At 43.6% G+C, this 19307-nt stretch overlaps 2 protein-coding genes across 4 annotated transcripts in view; one reads left to right on the forward strand and one right to left on the reverse strand.

Annotated features, from left to right (window-relative positions):
* The window catches only part of RLIG1 (RNA 5'-phosphate and 3'-OH ligase 1), a 17736-nt gene extending 14104 nt beyond the window's left edge, over positions 1 to 3632 (reverse strand). Inside the window, exon 1 of the mRNA XM_074941938.1 lies at positions 3405 to 3632. Coding sequence (XP_074798039.1) covers positions 3405 to 3494 — 90 coding nt within the window. The 5' untranslated portion in view covers positions 3495 to 3632. The remainder of the gene's footprint in view (positions 1 to 3404) is intronic.
* Positions 3444 to 19307, forward strand: part of C1H12orf50 (chromosome 1 C12orf50 homolog) — a 27933-nt gene continuing 12069 nt past the window's right edge. For 2 of the 3 annotated variants that reach the window (XM_074941935.1, XM_074941937.1), the window contains exons 1-5: positions 3444 to 3657; positions 7989 to 8152; positions 10411 to 10530; positions 11580 to 11703; positions 17635 to 17793. In XM_074941935.1, the coding sequence (XP_074798036.1) occupies positions 10519 to 10530; positions 11580 to 11703; positions 17635 to 17793 (295 nt within the window). In that variant the 5' untranslated portion in view covers positions 3444 to 3657; positions 7989 to 8152; positions 10411 to 10518. The remainder of the gene's footprint in view (positions 3658 to 7988; positions 8153 to 10410; positions 10531 to 11579; positions 11704 to 17634; positions 17794 to 19307) is intronic. The other variant, XM_074941936.1, reaches the window with a different exon arrangement.

The following is a 19307-nucleotide window of genomic DNA, read 5'->3' on the forward strand; positions in this document are numbered from 1 at the left end:
CAAGGCAAAGGAATAAAACTTTCACACCTGTTGTCTTATAAAGAATAATTTAATGAGGCTGCTTCCCTCCTTTCCATTCGGGGTTTATCTTTAGGAACAACCTGCTCCCACACTTTGAAGTAATGTGTGTAATGCAGAAGAGTTCCAGCCTAGTGCTACAGAATTTCAATAGATGCCTTTATGACATTACTATGGCAACAAAAGTTCCATGCATCATTTGAGGGACTAACTGTTCCTAAGCTTCAGTTTAGAGATGGAAGCCCTACTAGTACTAAATGATGGTGATAATAATAAACATATCAGAGTGATGGAAGCTGGTTAAAGCAAACACATTTTGAACAACATAATAAAGATTGTAGTCTTCAGCTAAACCTTTCTTCCTTAAAGAATAAAGAGGTGAGTGTTCCAAGGAGTCTGAACAGACACCCAGTGGACATCATGAAGTTGATCTTGTTTTCTGAGAGATGGTGTTGGTAAGACTTCTCAAAATAGGTTTAGATGAAGAAAAATCATTTCTGGTAAAGATTACTTTTAAAATATTCTCCTGTAGAATAATATCCTTTCCCCTACTCTTCTTTAGACTGTCAGCTCTTTGGCGTAAGAGCTGTCTCTTTCACTGTGTGGTAAAGCACCTAGCATGATGGTGCCCCAATGTTGGTTGAAGCCTTTAAGTACTACTGTTATTGAAATACATAAGAAGAAAGAGCCTGATTATTTCCCTGTTTTGCACCTTCTACAGCAATCTACACCTGTGCATTATGGGTGTGAAATGCTACCTGCTCAGATTAGTACACCCACAAAACACTGGTGTAGATGAATACAGAAGGTGCAAGATAGAAAAAAGTGTGAACTTGATTCTGTCTTTTCTGTTTCAGTACACATATACTTAATCTTTTGTATTTCCACATAATACTTGACTAATTTTTTATAGTTATGCATGTAACAAGTTCTTACTTTACCCTAACCTTCTGTCTGCTTCTTATAACAGTAAGAAACACTAATTTAAGGAAGAAAGCACACTAACATAACCACAGTCAAAACAACGTTAGCCCCAAGAACTTCAAACAAACAAAATGTGAAACACCAAATACCCATATCATCACCATCTTTCGGGTCTGCAGGAGATAACTCCTTGAAACAGAGGAAGGACTGAATCCTGCAAGAGCAGGGATTTCACAATACTTGCTTGCTGCGTTATAAACTCCTAAATCCTTTTAACTGGAGACTAAGAGAACCCATCACAAGTGTTATGTGAACAATTATTTCCATCAGAGTTAAGGAAGAGTGATGTCAGCAGGCCACCCCTGAAGTCACTGGGGTATATCAACCAACCAAAGCCTCAAGCAAAGACCTCCCCAGAAAGACGCCGAAAAATGGGCTGAACGGGGATAAAGAAAAGCAAATTACCCCAATTACTTCTGAAAAAGGAATCATCATTCCGATAAGGTTTTAGTCATCAGTACTATTCCACCTGGCTTACCCGCAACCTGGTATGTGGGCAGTTCCCTGTTGCTGCCTTACACAATGAAAACATGCATGGAGCCACCAAGAATCTCAAAGATGCACCAGGCACTGTTAGAGCTGGATGTGGCTGCAAGTCTCAAATGCCCTTGTCCCCAACCAGCCCTCTGCATCCCCTCCTCCACAGCACCCTGAGTCCCCCTCCAGCCAGTCCCAACATCACCCGGATACCCACCATGCCCCCTCCTCCTCCCCAGCACCCTGAGCCCCCCCAGGCAGTCCCAACATCACCCGGATAACCACCATGCCCTCTCCTCCCCCCCAGCACCCTGAGTCCCCCACGGCAGTCCCAACATCACCCGGACACTCACCATGCCCCCTCCTCCCCCGCAGCACCCTGAGCCCCCCAGCCAATCCCAACATCACCCGGATACCCACCATGCCCCCTCCTCGTCCCCAACACCCTGAGCCCCCGAGCCAGTCCCAACATCACCCAGATACCCACCATGCCCCCTCCTCCCCCGCAGCACCCTGAGCCCCCCAGCCAATCCCAACATCACCCGGGTACCCACCATGCCCCCTCCTCGTCCCCAACACCCTGAGCCCCCCCAGCCAGTCCCAACATCACCCGGATACCCACCATGCCTCCTCCTCCTCAGCACCCTGAGCCCCCCAGTCAATCCCAACAGCACCTGGATACCCACCATGCCCCCTCCTCTTCCCCAACACCCTGAGCCCCCCAGTCAATCCCAACAGCACCCAGATACCCACCATGCCCCCTCCTCTTCCCCAGCACCCTGAGCCCCCCAGTCAATCCCAACAGCACCCGGACACCCACCATGCCCCCTCCTCTTCCCCAGCACCCTGAGTCCCCCAGCCAGTCCCAACATCACCCGGGTACCCAGCATGCCCCCTCCTCCTCCCAAGCACCCTGAGGCCCCCCAGCCAGTCCCAACATCACCCGGGTACCCACCATGCCCCCTCTTCTTTCCCAGCACCCTGAGCCCCCCCAGCCAGTCCTAACATCACCCGGATACCCACCATGCCCCCTCCTCTTCCCCAACACCCTGAGCCCTCCCAGCCAGTCCCAACATCACCCGGGTACCCACCATGCCCCCTCCTCGTCCCCAACACCCTGAGCCCCCCCAGCCAGTCCCAACATCACCCGGGTACCCACCATGCCCCCTCCTCCCCCCCACCACCCTGAGCCCCTCCAGCCAGTCCCAACATCACCCGGATACCCACCATGCCCCCTCCTCCCCCCCAGCACCCTGAGCCCCCCCAGCCAGTCCCAACATCACCCGGATACCCACCATGCCCCCTCCTCCTCCCCAGCACCCTGAGCCCCCCCAGCCAGTCCCAACATCACCCGGATACCCACCATGCCCCCTCCTCCCCCCCACCACCCTGAGCCCCTCCAGCCAGTCCCAACATCACCCGGATACCCACCATGCCCCCTCCTCCCCCCCAGCACCCTGAGCCCCCCCAGCCAGTCCCAACATCACCCGGATACCCACCATGCCCCCTCCTCCTCCCCAACACCCTGAGCCCCCCCAGCCAGTCCCAACATCACCCGGGTACCCACCATGCCCCCTCCTCCTCCCCAACACCCTGAGCCCCTCCAGCCAGTCCCAACATCACCCGGATACCCACCATGCCCCCTCCTCCCCCCCAGCACCCTGAGCCCCCCCAGCCAGTCCCAACATCACCCGGATACCCACCATGCCCCCTCCTCCTCCCCAGCACCCTGAGCCCCCCCAGCCAGTCCCAACATCACCCGGGTACCCACCACGCCCGAGCAGCTTCCTTTCCTCCCCCATGGCCAGTGGCTCCAGCACGACCCCTGAGCTCGCCCCTCATGGGCGGCAGGTCCCCTCTGCCCCCGCGGCCCCTGCCCCACTGCGCCCGGCCCAGGACGCCGTGCCCAGGCGCTGCCCCGGTACCTGGCGCTCCCGCTTGGCCGACGGCTCCTCTTTCACCTGCGTCACAAACAGGCAGGGCACCTTCCGCTGCACCGAGCCCAGGCGGCTCATGGCCCCGGCTCCCCTCACGCGCAACCGGACCGAGAGCGGAGCCGGAGCCGCCTCCCGCCAGCAGGGCCGGGACCGCAGGGCGCGCGCGCGCGCTGGGAAATGGTGTCCGAGGGGCGGCAGCCGGCAAACGGCCTCGCGGCCTGCAGCGGCGCCCTGCGTGTGTGTGAGTGTCCCGCCCCCCCGGGGCCCGGCGGGTGTTTTCTGTGCGAGAGTTACAGCCTCCCCGCTGCACAGGGACGGGTCATTGCCTGGGGTGGCCCTCTGGGCGTTACAGCCCCACACCCCCTGCCCTGGGAATGATGGGGGGGTGGTAGCTGTGTGGGTGTTACAGCCCCACAATCACCTGTCCTAGGGGTGGTTGGAGGGTAGCTATGTGGATGTTACAGCCCCACAGTCCCCTGTTGTGCGGGGCGGGCGCTAGCGTTCCGCTTTTGTGTCGCAGTCGGAGACCTTCACAGTCTCCCTCGGCCTTGGTTCAGCTCAGAAGCAACCTCAATGTTGTAAGCTGCCTCTGTTGCAGTAGCTCAGCTGCATTTTCTACATCTGTGTTGTCCGTAGCTTTCATTATTCTCTCCATGCAGTAATGTAAACACATCTTTACTTGCTGACTTTCCAGGCATGGAAGGGCGGATGAAACTCAGTGAAACCCTGGTTATGGGAAAAGATAGAAATGAGACACTGGGCAAATGGACAGGACTGGACTGACAGCAGTGACGGCTGTCTTCTCAGAAAGAACATAAACTAAATATCCGTCACTGGAAAATGTTGCTGGTTCCAACTTAATGTATTGTGAGGGTCCTATCCTATTTCATGTAAGAATTTCTCAGGGACTAGCATGTGCTGTCTGGTACTTCTTTGTGGAGTGCCAATTTCCTAAACTGTTCTCAACAAGGCCTATCCAAGTACCAGAACATTTTATTATTTATTTTATGTATTTATTTTTATTGTTAACAATACCATTTTTAATATGGAGTACTGCGTGGAGTCAAGACTTCTGTGTTCTATTCCTAGCTCTCCCACAGACTTGCTGTATGACCTTATGGAAGTAACTGGTCTGTACCTCAGTTTCCACATCTATAAGAAGTGGAATAGTGCTCAATGTTTCTAGAGTGATTTGAAATCACAGAGAGAAAGCAGAATCATCTCAGGTCACAAACATCACAAACTAATTTGATTTATTAAAACTAATTTGGTTCTGGAGTTGGCCTCTGCATATTTCTTATTATGAAATGAACCCACTGGCACTGTTGAGCTTCAGAAATCTGCTGGAAAGCAGCACCCACTGAGATTCCTCAAACACCTTTTCACAGTTCTGAATATTTTGATCTGAGGTTATAAAAGGGCTATGCAGAGCTAACTACTTCAGTTCTTTTCTTATCACAGCCAGCCAATAAAAAGTTCCTCATACATGTAAATAAAAAGAAAACAAGGGAAGAAGAATTGGGACAGCTAAGCAGTAAAGATGGTGTGGAGATCAATCTAGGAATGGTCCAACACCTAAATAAATACTTAACCTCAGTTTTTAATAAGGGTACCGAGGAGCTTAGCGATAGTGGCAGAGTAGTTAATGGAAATTACTATATCAGAGGGGGAGGTCAAACAGAAACTGATTAATGGGACTAAATCAGAGGGCCTGGATAATTTCCATCAAGAATATTAAAGGAACTGGCACATGAAATTGCAAGCCCAATAGCAAGGATTTTTTAATGAATTTGTAAACTTCGATGTTGTACCCTCTGACTTTAGGATTGCTAATATAGGACCTATTTTTAGGAAAGGGGGGAAAAGTGATCTGGGAAACTACAGGCCTGTTAGTTTGACCTCAATTGCATGCAAGGTCTTAGTACAAATTTTGAAAGAGAAAGTAGTTAAGGACATAGAGATAAACGGGAATAGGGATAAAATACAACATGATTTTTACAAAAGGTAGAGTGTGTCAGACCAACTGGATCTTTTTCTTTGAGGAGATAACTGATTTTTTAGACAAAAGGAATACAGTAGATCTAATCTACCTGGATTTCAGTAAGGCACTTAATACAGTTCCAAATGGGAAATTATTAGTTAAATTGGAGAAGGTGGGGATTAATATGAGAACTGAAAGGTAGATAAGGAATTGGTTAAAGGGGCGAGGATGACTATAACAGTTTATACTGAAAGGTGAACTGTCAGAGTGGAGGGAGGTTACTAGTGAAGTTCCTCAGGGATCTGTCTTGGGCCCAGTCTTACTTAACATTTTTGTTAATGACTTTGGCACGAAAAGTGGGAGTATGCTAATAAAATCTGTGGATGACACAAAGTTGTGAGGTATTGCCAATACAGAGGAGGACTGGAATATCAAACAAGAAGATCTGGACAACCTTGAAAACTGTAGTAATAGAAATGGGATGAAATTTAATAGCACAAAGAGCAAGGTCATGCTCTTAAGGACTAAAAAGATTTTTTGCTATAAACTGGGGATTTATCTGTTGGAAGCAACAGAGGAGGCGAAAGACCTGGGTGTATTAGTTGATCACAAGATGACTGAGCTGCCAATGTGATGTGGCCATGAAAAAGTGTAATGCAGTCCCTAGGATTCATCAGGTGAAGTATTTCCAGGAGAGATAGGGAAGTGTTTGTATAATTATACAAGACACTGGTGAGACTTCATCTGGAATAACATGTGCAATTCTGGTCTTCCAAGTTTAAGAAAGAAGAATTCAGAGTGAAACAGGTGCAAAGAAGGGCTATTAGGATGATCCGAGGAATGGAAAACCTACCTAATGAGAGGAGACTCAAAGAACTTGGCTTGTTTAGCTTAACCAAATGAAGGCTGAGGGGAGATATGATTGCTTTCTGTAAATATCAGGGAGGGAGAGGAGTTATTTAAATTAAGCACCAGTGTTGACTCAAGAACAAATGGATATAAACTGACCACCTACAAGTTTACGCTTGAAATTAGACGAAGGTTTCAAGCCATCAGAGGAGTGAAATTCTGCAACAGCCTTCCAAAGGGAGCAGTGGGGGCAAAAAACCTAACTGGCTTCAAGACTGAACTTGATATGTTTATGGAGGGGATGGTATGATGACTGCCAATAATGGCATGTAGCCAATTTACGACTGCTAGTAGCAAATATCCCCAGTAGCTGGTAATGGGACACTAGATGGGTAGGGCACTGAGATACTACAGAAAATTCTTTCCTAGGCGTCAGGTTGGGTTTGCAGGGTCCTAGAGCCTGTGCTCCACCCCGAGCGCAAGCGTCTACACTGTAATTCAACAGCCCCTTAGTCTGAGCCTTGCAAGCTCAAGTCTGCTGGCACAGGCCAGCCGCAGGTTTTTAATTGCAGTGTAGACATACCCTAGGAGACTGACATTGGGAGTGTTGAAAACAGGTTTAACGCTAAAATTACTGTTCCGGCAACAGAGAGACAAGATGGATGAGGTGATATTTTTTATTGGACTGACTTCTCTTGGTGAGAGAGACAAGTTTTTAGCCATACAGAGCTCTTCTTCGGGTCTGGGAAAGGAATGCTCAGGCTCTGTCTGCACTACAGCGGCACAGCTGCACCAATGAAGCTGCGCCACAGCCACTGTTGTGCTTCTGGTGAAGACACGCTAAACCGACAGGAGAGAACTCTCCCATCGGCTTAATAACGCCTGCCTCCACAAGAGGTGGTAGCTATGGTGGTGGGAGAAGCCCCCCAGCTGACATAGTACTGTCCACACTAGTGCTTAGGTTGGTATAATTCACGTCATTCAGGGATGTGGATTATTCACACCCCTGAGCAATGTACATTATATTGAAGTAATCTGTAGTGTAGACACAGCCTCAGTGTTGCAGCAAAATGCAAGGTGGGACAGATTTTTTAGCATAAGTAGTTAGCACAGATTGTAAGGGACCAATCAAGGTAGCGTGGTCTGTTAGCACCCCTGCAGTCATTGGACAAACAACAATCTGTAACCCACTAACTCCCTCTTTTTGTTCTATGTTCTATAACACTGCAGAGGTGTTAATGGGCTACTCTGCCTTCAATGGTCCCTTACAATAACTACTTATGCTAAATACTCTGTTCCATCTTGCATTTTGCTGTGACCTGAGAGTTCCTTCCCCAGACCTGAAGAAGAGTTCTGTGTGGCTCAAAAGCTTGTCTTTCTTAGGGTGACCAGATGTCCTGATTTTATAGGGACAGTCCCGATTTTTGGGTCGTTTTCTTATATAGGCTCCTATTACCCCCCACCCCCTGTCGCGATTTTTCATGCTTGCTGTCTGGTCACCCTAGTCTCTCTCACCAACAGAAGTTGGTCCCATAAAAGATATTACCTCACCCACCTTGTCTCTCTAATATCCTGGGATCGATACGGCTACAAACTAAACATGTTCCTGCATCAAACAGTTAAGTGAATGTTCTATATTCTCTAACTCATGAGAATTATGTTTCAATCAGTTTTGAATCAGAGAAACACTAGGATAACAGACTACTGGGAACAACTTCATTTTTTTCTATTTTATTCAACAGCAATGAAAATAAGTGAGCAGTCCCAGTCTAAACGGTCATGTGATGTCATTTGTGATGATGTCATAAGAACTAAAGTAACAATGAGAGAAATTCTGGAAGTTTGAATTTGTGCACTGGCTAGCAACCACTTTCAATGTTTCATCACTTCGGCAAACCTGGAGAAGGTACCGTCTGATTTGTAATTAGTTTAAATATAATTTTGAGATATACTATAATTGGAGGTCTGTTTTTAAAAGGAAATAGAGCTTAGATCCTGAAAACCACTGTCTTCAGAAAAAGGAGTTTTGTTTCCATACACATTGGTAGTTCTTACCTGTACGTTTATACCCTTCTTGTATAAAGACAGTGGAGTAGAAGTACAAGAGGTGACAATGGCAGAAGTTGGGAATGACTGCTATTTCTATTTTTATTCCACCTGCATAAAGGTAAATATTGTAGAATTTACAGTGGTTTGCATCTTTGATTTTCCTGCTGTAAGGAGGAGTTTATAGTTTGAACTTATGTCTCTTCTTTATATATGGATGTATATGTCACTCTCTATGTGTCTCCATACATGTGTATTTGACACACACATAGGTCTTGATTTTGAGAGGTGATGAGGACCTGCAGTTTCCATTCACTTCAGATTGATTTGTGGGTGTTCATTAGTTCTGAAAATCAAGCTCACACTCTAAAGGGTTTTAATTAATTAAAAATGTGCACTGTGCAAAGTGGACTTTTGCAAATACTACATAAAGATCACTCAGCACATTTCTCCTGTTTTGTTTAAACAACATTTTTATAACTTGTGATAAACAGCATTTATAAATTTGTTAGACAACAGGAACTTTGCCTGGTATTGATAGTTTGACTGCCTGACTTTCCTTCATACTGTTTTTTTGAAATCACATCATTCCTGATGTTATCACCCTTTGAAGAAGTGCTTGTGAGAATGGGCCCAGCAGGCAAAGTCAATGGGGTGATGCAGAAGTCTATGTTAGTACATCCAATTGCAGGATCAGGACCTCAGTGATTAGGTATTACTTTCAGTACAAATCCCTAGCATATGTTACCAGTCTGGCCAGTTGCAATGATTTTATTTAATAAAGTAGTGCATTTTACAGACAGTAGTCCTTGTCCCTATTATAATTAATGTCTTTTATGATGCTCTGGAAAGAGGAGTAAATGGCATTAAAATTCACAGATGTTACTAAATTAGGAGGTGTTGCAAACTCCAAAAATGGTAGAGAAATAACAGAAGGAAAATAAATTTAACCTGGACAAATGCTAGCTAACACAAGAGAGCATTTAAGTAGTATGCATCATACCACTCCATGCTCCCTGGTGGACTTCAAGAGTGATGAAACTACATCTATAAAGCTGCATGTAGTGGTAGGCACTGCAGAACCAGAAAGATATTGACCAGCTGGATGGAATCAAAGGAAGAGAACAAAATGATTAAGTAGCTGGAATGTTTGATTTATGAGAAAAGATTAAGGGTCAATCTCTCAATCTGCGAAATTTACTTTGTGCTGCATAATACCAGCTGCCCCACATAACACCCTGCTATAAGGGTGAGGAAAGAGTTGTGTCAGTTGGTGACTGGGGCTGGCATTGGGGATGTGTTTGAGCTGCGCTTCTCTAAGCCTGATCTCTTGCTTTCTTAAACCCCATTATAGGCTTTACACCAGCTGCAGATGTTAGAAAATGCCCCCTAACATCTGCTGGGGCTGAGCATCAGCCAGCTTCCTGTGACTGCCCCTGCCCACTACCTCTGAGCATAGCTCTTATGTAGTGGAGAATAGGGTACTGAAAGAACAAAATCTATATAGTTTGCTTAGTGATTACTATGGAAGAGTTATGTTAACATTTGCTAGTATCTGAGAGCAGTATAAACAACAAGGAGGGTGAGTAATTGCTTAGGCTAATCCAGTGGGATATAAATAGAAGTAAAGGGATAGAGCTGGGCAAGAGAAATTTAGTCCAAATATCAGGAAAATAGTAATACCCAGTAGACTGAGTCTCCCAAGTTCGTAAGTAATGGGAGCCCCATATCTTCAGGTATTTAAACTATACTGGACAAAGCAATTATGGCATAATTCATGTGACATTAACAGGACCTGATTTCCCCCCATTTACACTGGCATAAATCAGTAGCAGTTCCACTGGGGCAAATGGCCTCTTCTGCCCTCAACCGCACACGTGTAACTCCCATTGGCTTGGGATTTTCACCTGTGCAGCAGAATTGGGCATAATGGAGCTAAACTAGCATCAGCAAATCAGGTCCTACATTTTTTCCATTGCTTGCAGGTATGTTGTCACAACAATAATACTGTACTATACAGACTAGTGTATTGTCCACTTCCTCATTAATAAAGAAGATGTAAGCCAACTACTGACATCTAACATCATACAACTTTGACTTGCCTTTTTTCTGTGTTAGGGTTCCAAGTGCCGATTCCGTCACTGTGAAAAAGCCCTTGGCAGTGAGATTGTGTGCTCATTATGGAGAGAGGGAAGATGTTCACATCAGCTTTGCCAATTTAGACATATGGAAATACAGGTAGATAAGTTTCTTTAAGTACACTCATTCTTAAAGCAAAACTGACCCTCACTTCTGTTAAACTTCACATCTGACACCCAAGTTCACATTCAAATATGAAGACATTGTGGCACCCAGATACAAGCTTCCCCACCCCTCACCCCAATCCATGGCTAGCATGCACTGCAAGCTTGAAAACTTGTATTGATTCAGAGTCAGTCACCGGGTGTTAATTCCTTTTCTGATTTTCCTTTAATAATAATAATAATAATAATTAATAATATCCTTTTTATAATAAAAGAATAAAAATGTAATACTTTGCACTTATACAGCAGATTTCATCCAAGGATCTCAAAGCACATTACAAACATGAGTGTATTTAGCTTCACAACATGCCTGTGAGGTAGATATTATTATCCCTATTTTACAGATAAGGAAACCAAGCGCCTGTCTAGATGAACAGTTAGTGGGCAGTAAGTGCGGAAATAATGCTACCCCACATTAGTGTGATGCACGCTAACTGTCCATGTGGACCTGCTACCACAAACTAAAAGTTCTCTAATTCACTTTATTCTGTTCCCATTTCAAAGCAGAGTAGATCGAAGCACATTATGGAACTTTTAATGTGTGGCAGCAGGGTCCACATGTACAGTTAGTGTGCGGCACACTAATGTGAGGTAGATTTACACCCCAGTTTGCTGCGCATTAACTGTTCAAATAGACAAGCCCTGAGACACAAAAATTAAGTGAATTTGGGGTATTAGAAAATTAATGTTTTTTTCTAAGCATCTCAGAAAGTCTGTAGCTGTGCCAGGAGTAGAATCTATTACCTTGATTCTGATCTGACACCATTATAACTCCATTGATCTCAGTGAAGAAATTCCTAATTTACACTGTTGTAAAAGATCAGAATCAGGCCCCATGTATCCTCGTCCTATGCCTTCACAACAATACCATATTTCTTCTTTTTTCACTGATATATTGTACTAATCACTGTTCTGTCCATTATTTTTTGTTGTTTGTTATAATCATTATATCTGAAAACTGTCCCTTTTTTATTTTTCCTATAGCAAAAATACAACAGAATCTCATGTTTCTGGGAAACACAGCCTTTAGGCTGTGTGAGGATCAGTTGTGTCTTCCATCATAGCAAACCTCGTAATATAAATGGACTTTTTTTGCCACCTAGTAGCAGTGAGTAAAAATATTTTCTCAATAATTTGAACATTGAAATAGATAAAAATGTATTGTCCACTTCTAGTGTTGATATAATACCTTTGTAGGAGAAGAAAGACAGCATTGCAGATTGGGTGGAATATGATCTCAAGTAAAGGTTAGTAAAGGACTTATGGTTATGTTTGACTAGGGTTCCCATAGGAATTTCTTTGGCCATTGTGTGAGGAATTTCTGTAGGTAACAGTTACATCAAAGGTGATGTACTGAATAGCAATTCAAATTTTAATCCATTTGTCTCACAAGTGAAAAATTATACACTGTAATATTTTACATGCTGTGTGTATCCTTGATGTGCTGAATGACAGTCACGTGAGGCAGTGATTTGTGTATAAGCAGTCAAATCTAGTTTGAAGAGTTTGTGTTTTAGGAAATCCCTGTACTTTTTACTACCTCTGTAAAGCTTTGGGCCTTCCTGACACCCACTCATCCACTTCCAACTACATAGTGGCCTCTACACTCACAGTGAGGTCTCTTCAGGGTTTCACTCAAACATAGGAGCTGAGTGTCAAAGCAGTACAGTACTTTCTTCACAGCATATAGTATTCATTTGAGGTCATTTATGCAGTCACAATTTTGGAAGAATGTATACTGTACATTACTGCATGGCCATGATTCACTGGTTAACCATATATGACTAGTGGATTGCAACTGTGTGGGCAGCAGTTATACCTTCTCTCGCTATCCTTTTCAATTTCCCCCCATTCCCTCGCATACATACAAATCAAATGTGCCTTCTAAAACAACATCTGAAATAATCCATTCCATCTGTGGGAATTATCTACCCATCTTAATATAGAAAGAAATAATCAATTTTTTTCTCCTTCTCTCCTGTCAACTGTTGGCCGTTCTGCTCACATTCCTGATACAAATGATCTAATTTATACATCTAAAGAGGGTGAGGGTATGTAAAAAATTCTCACTTATAAGTTCAAAGCAAGTAACCAGCCGAATGTCAATAGAAAAAATAAGAACTCATCCCCCTGCACCTGTTTTACAGGCTCTCTTGGCATTTGGGAGACCACTGTGTTTTCAAAGTGGGGTTCTGGCTGAGTTGAAAACTTTTTATTTTAAGATTCCATTCAGTAATGGAGCAAGTGATTAGATGTTGATTAAATAGTTAGCTTTGCCAAATGGGAATATTTTTGAGACAACTGCCTCATAGTTACATTGAACCAGAGAGTTAGAATCTATGTAAACCTTTTCCTGGTGTAAAACACAGTATTCACAGTGGCCACAACATGGTGTATGCTACTCCAGAAATTAAAATACAATGAACAAATGAAATAGGAGAGAACTGATTTCTGCCCTTGCAAATACAGGCTAGCTAAGTAAAGATAAATTTTAGATTCCATCAATTGCCTTCAATTATTAAACAGTCTGACGAGGGGAAGAGAGTTAGTGCATAGAAACTGTGGTGATGAAAATAGAAAATCTCAAAATGAAGGACAGATTAGATTTAGCAGATAGGAATAGCACTAAAATGTTCACCAAAACCAACACCTCCAAACGTTTACTATTTCATATTTTGGTTCACTCAGAATGTTTACTATTTTTTATTATTTTTACTATTCATAAAATAATGAAAAAGTTTAGAAACCCAGGCAATATTTTAAAAGAAAAAGGTTCTTTGCTGGGTATGATGTCACCAGCAGTCTATGATGGGACATCACACCAAGTCAGGGTCCACAATACATGCAAATTTTAAATTAGATATGTATGAAATGGCCCTCATTTGGAGACAGTTAAAAAAATAATTTCTAATGCTGCATCACTTATGCAAGTCACTTTAAAGTGTTTTTCCCCCCTTAATTGACTTCAGTTAAGCCTTTCAGGCTGGGCACGTGGGGATGGGGGTAGGGAGAGAATATGTGAAGCAAATACTTCTTAATTATGATTTCTCTTTTACTCTCTGATTTCCAGAAATCCAGACTATTTCTGGAAAAATGGCTAGTTCTTTTTCAACCCTTCCTAAAGCAAAACTCCTATCGACTTTAATGAAGTTTTGCCTGAGTTAGGTCTTCAGGATTGGGATCACCATGTGTACACATCCAGACTCTGGAGCCAAAGCTATTGCATATGATATTCTTAAAGAATACAAGGTTGTATTTTGTGGAGTAGATTGTATCATGTAAAGGTAGACCTCAGTGTCCCGCTTATGGATCTGTAAACCAAGAAAAGTGACTGTAGCCTTAAGGCAAAATATTAAAGACCAACTCAACTTCATAGAATGGGATGGTGTTAGTGAATATGTCACAGACCCTACTGATTGAGGTCAACATTTGGATGAATATGGACGCTAAAGGTATCGGGCTCATACTGAAGTCAGTGAAATAATAACTACAGTGGGTGTGTTATGTAGTCCTTAAACAATACATATGTGATGAATCTTCAATTCATATTTGACTTATGTATGACTCTAGACTTCTATAAAGTACTTTAATATGTATATTAAACACATTAATGTATACTAATTTGCAAAAAAAAATTGAATTACAACTTACACAATACTTTCTCAATAATTTAGATCACTACTGCTCATTATAGTGGTGTCACATTCACATGGACTATCACGTGGCATATTTCCAAGCATAGTTATTGGACAGGCATTGGCAAAAGGCTTCAGTTTTGTTCCAGAATAATAGGAACAAAGAAAATGTAGCTTAATGAGGGAGTTCTTTTCTATCCATGAGAAAAATCTAACCAAAGCTGAATGCAGACTTTGCCAAAGCTATTTCATGGGAGTGTGTCCAATGCATACTGTACATGATGACACGTGTCCAAGCCAACCACATTTTGGTGCACTGAGCAACCCATGAAAGACTTAACAGAGGAAGCTCTGTTTTTAAAATTACAATTGAAAAAGCATTCCAAATTATGAATGAGAGTGCGGCTTGGAAGAGCTATTAGCAAGTATATTTTCTAAACTCACAGGTGATCCACAGCTGTATGTACATGATGGTATTAAATAGGGAGCTTTATTCAGTGGTGGAGTAGGGCTTCCTCTCACCAACAGTAGTTCCGGATATCTGTGGGAGAGCAGGTCATTACATATTACAAACAAGTCCAGGGCTTGGCATCCACACTGCATATTGACCCTAGCTTTAGAATTTTTTGACCTGGGCTACAAACCTGGGGCTCCAATGTCCACACTGCAATACTCAGTCCCAAGTCAAACCACTATTTCTCAGGCATCCTAGCACCCTCCCCAGCTGTAGCCACTCCAGCCTCTGGTTAGTGTTGCAGTGCGGGAAAACTTGATTGTCCACCCCACACGTTACAGGAAGTTGTCACAGTCTGCCAAGTTAGCAATAGATCCTGCCAAGCCTGTTTCAGCAAACAGGCAAAGCACCCATGAGACACTGGTGGATGTTCTGTTGGTGATTTCTGACCTACTAAAGGTGCCTGATGAAAGAGGAGGATGATACAGACATGGAAGAATCAAACTGGCTGATGCTGCTTGCACCTCTTGCTGTAGCTGGTGATTCCCCCCATGTAAACCAGAGCTTCTGGAGCAGGGGCCCAAGCACAGACTGGTGGGATTACATCGTCATGCAGACCTGGGATGACCAGTAGTGGGTCCAGAACTTTTGCATGAAGAAAGCTACATTTCTGGAACTTTGTGAGCAGGTCGCACCTACGCTCCAGAGTAAAGACACTCATGAGGGCAGCCATACTGGTCCAGAAGTGGGCTGCTATAATTGTCTGGAACCTGATTACCCCAGACTGCTACAAGTCTGTTGCTAACCAGTTCAGCATTGAAAAGTCAACCATGCGTAAAGTGGTCAGAGAGGTTTCAGACGCAATCAGGCATATGATTTACCCAAAGGTGGTGAGCGTAAACAATATCCCTTAAGTAATTGCTGGGTTTGAGAGAATGGGGTTTCCAAACATGCCAGGACCATTGATGGGACTCATATGGCCACAGTTTGACCTCTTCAAGAAGTACATGAGTGCATAAACTGCAAAGGGTACTACTCCATTGTTATGCAGGCCCTTGTGGACCACAGAGGCTAATTTATGGACACCAGTGTGGGCTGCACTGGAAAGTTCATGATGCCAGGGTTTTCTGCTGATCAGGAGTCTACATTCATGGACAAGCTGGGACACTATTCCCACCAAATGACATTGTCATAAATGGAGTTACTATCCCCACTGTTATTTTAGCGTACCCAGTGTACCCCCTTTTTCTTTCGCTTATGAAACCATATCCTGATAAAAGTCTCTAGTAAAAGAAGGTTTAGTTATACTCTGAGTATGTGTGGAATGGTGGTTGAATGTGCATTTAGCAGACTGAAATCCCACTGGTGCTATTTACAGACATGTTAGGATTCCAGTGTCATCATCAATGCTGTCTGTATTATTGTGGCTTGCTGTGTTCTTCACAATCTTTGTGCAATCCCCCATTAGCAGATACATGCTGCTGCCTGGAGCTTGCAATAAATTTTGCATTGGGTAATAAACAGGAAATCCATTCCATAAACTGGAAATCATTCCCATCCCTATATTAATAACAACAAACATGGATCCAGAAACTTACCAGGCTCAGGGGCTATTTCTGCCCCTTGTGTTTCTGATGCCAGTTCTGTGGTGGACAGCTCTTCCAGAGAGGCATCAAAAAGTTCTTTGGAGTAGGGACCCAGAATGTGCTACAGCTGCTCTAGGGAATTGGTCTGGGTACAAGAGTCACTTGGGCAGCCTCGGCCAGCACTTGCTGACTCCCTTTTGGTCCTATACTGTATTCAGGGGTGAGAAGGTTGCCCTCCTAACTGACCATAAAGCACTGGTGGCTCAATGCTCGGCACAGTACCAGCACCTGGTCAAACTCCTTGTAAGAGTGGCAGGATGACAGTGAGTTCCCAGAGATCCAGTTCTCATCCCTAGCTTTCCAGGAGTTGGTCTTGAACTGCTTAATCTGCTCCCTGCACTTGTTACTGGTCCAGTGAATCCCCAGCACCAGCTTCTGCACTATTAGCTGGTATGCATGCTCATTCTTGGAATTCTTGAGAAAGTTGAACTGTTTGCTCACCTTGCACCAGAAATTAAGCAAAATGTGGCGGTGCTCCCATGACCAGCTAGCAGCACGCTTGGCAAAAGACTTCTTGATGGCGATGACCATTACAAATGCAGAAGATGGGTCACTCTGCTTGCAGCTCAGTGGTCAGAATAAAATGGAAGGGTTAAATGCTGAGCAGTTGCATTTGAACCAGGAGAGATGCTTCTGTTTCGTGGGAGTCAATTGGCCAGTCTTGGGATAGGAAAGACAAAGGACACTGTTCCATGGGGTTGTGAGATGGGGTTGGTGGACTCTTAGGACTCGAATCTGGGGACCCCAGGCCTGAGCTGCATCTACAGTGCAAAACAATGGAGTTTGGGCCCACGCCTCTGTTAGACTCAGGCTTGAACCCTCAATTCCTGTGGGATCCTGGGGTTTGGCCTCAAGTTAGACAGAATTGTGTGTAGGTGAAGGGGGATTTGGGCCTGAACCAGAGACCAGGCAGTGTAGACATGCCCCTAAAAAGGGGCAGGAGTAGACAAGGTTATTTATACCTTCCCATACACACACCAGCCAGAAGAGATGGCCAACCACTGGAAGGACTGCATGCTATTTACTACTCAAGGCTGGTGCAATGATGTGTTATCCTTGCATGCTAAAAATCTCTGGGAGGCATTGTGTGTCCCTGAGTCACCATGTCTCCCCATGTTCCTTCTGCCTTGGAGACACATTTCTGCCAAGCTCCTTCTCAGTAGAGCACCTAAAAGACACAATTTGGCAATTTGTGACTTTGTCAAATACAATTATGATTTCAAATGTATAACAAACTGATTAGAACCTGATTTTGGTGTTCTAATGCCTTATTAACAGACTGAACTTCATGTACTTTCCTATAGATGCCACACTCCAAAAGGAAGTTCAAGAAGGAACTCTGCATCCTGCCCACACTCAAGAACCCGTAAAAGGTCAAGAAAGCATTTTAAGACCCATTCATCCTCCACTGATCATAAACATCAGCCTGGAGGAGGAAGAGGAAGAGGAAGAAGAGGAGAACTGTAAATATGACTTTTTTCTGAACTCTGAAACTAAAGTGGATTTTCTCAAATACTTTGCAAAATGGTTGCCAACAGATTTTTGGCTGTTTTCAACAATCATGCCATTTTTGAGGAAAGAGGTCAAATATTTGGGAATATTTTATAATTATCTTTATTTTATTGTATAAAACACATAGTAAATGTAGACGCTCATTAATAAACTTTCAAAAGATCTAATATCTATTTTTTCTTACTGATATAATTCAAATACTCTTTTTTCCTTAATTAGAAATGAATGCAAGTGCCACAATTCACATGGCATTGAAATACAACAATTCAGATACAGATCCAAACTTTTTCAGAGTTCAGGGATGTTCAGACTTATTTGGCTCCATCTGTAATTTAAATGATCATTTTACTCATTGAAAAGGTTCTCCCAAGGCTCTTAGATTTATCACTGTATAGGTTTGACCAGGATGCTAATTTCATTTTGTGCTTTAGCTTTAACAAGAAACACGTTAGCTGTTGCTAGGTGGCATTTAGTTGAGAATTTAAAGCATCTGCGGCAATTCAGAGATGAAGTAATTTTTATGCCAAACAAGACGACTTAGAGTTCTATCCAGCCTAAAATCATTTCCATGCTTGCTGTTCTACAGAGGTTGTACAAACCTCATGGACTACACCTGCCCATGAAATTACCCCTATTCTTAGGGCTCACATTTGTTCTGTAATAAATAACTGGTGGCTATACATAGTATTGCCAACCTCAAGAGATCAAAAACATGAGTCAGACCCTCAAAATCATGCGATTAGCCCAAAAATCATGAGTTTTTTTTTTTTAAATTAAATTGGTTTTTAGTCTGTCTTATGACTATTTAACTCCCTCTTTCTCTGTCCATGTGCATGTGAGATAATTTCCGGTTGAAAAGTCAGCCTTTAATGAACACAGAAATGTGTGCCTCTCCCTGGGCTGCTGAGCTGGAGACTTCACTTATCTTCTCCTTATCCCATCCCTCCACTCACATCGGTGGTAGAGTTTTACACCCATTTGGCATGTGTATGAATGCCTCCACAAGGTGTAAGGGAGAGGAAGGACTGTGTTAATGTGAAGGGGTACCTTTTAGAGCATGCCAGCAGGGTCTATATGGGGCAGTCAGAGCGCATCAAGTTAGTTTTACAAATAACATCCCTCTGGCCTGTTTTGCCATGCTGTGTATACTATGGTCTGTATACTGCTTGTACTCGAGAAAGGTGGTATCATAGGCCCTGTATTGATAGTTTTGCATGAGAAGCAGGAAAAGAATATCTAGTAATCAAGGAACTGGGGAGAAATATGAAGCTCATAATTCTTTATCATTCTAGTAAATACAATCCATACTATCACTCAAAATATCTAACCCAAAAGTCTAGTTTGTGACTGCGCCCTTGGGCAGTCCAGCTTCTAAAGATGTGTGCAGCTTCCTCTTGAACTAATTCATTTGACTTGCTTCTGTTTTTGCCTTTGCCATCTTTTTGTGCCAAATTGATTTTAAAGG

This window comes from Natator depressus, chromosome 1 (assembly GCF_965152275.1).
Source record: "Natator depressus isolate rNatDep1 chromosome 1, rNatDep2.hap1, whole genome shotgun sequence".
NCBI classification, from domain to species: Eukaryota; Metazoa; Chordata; order Testudines; family Cheloniidae; genus Natator; species Natator depressus.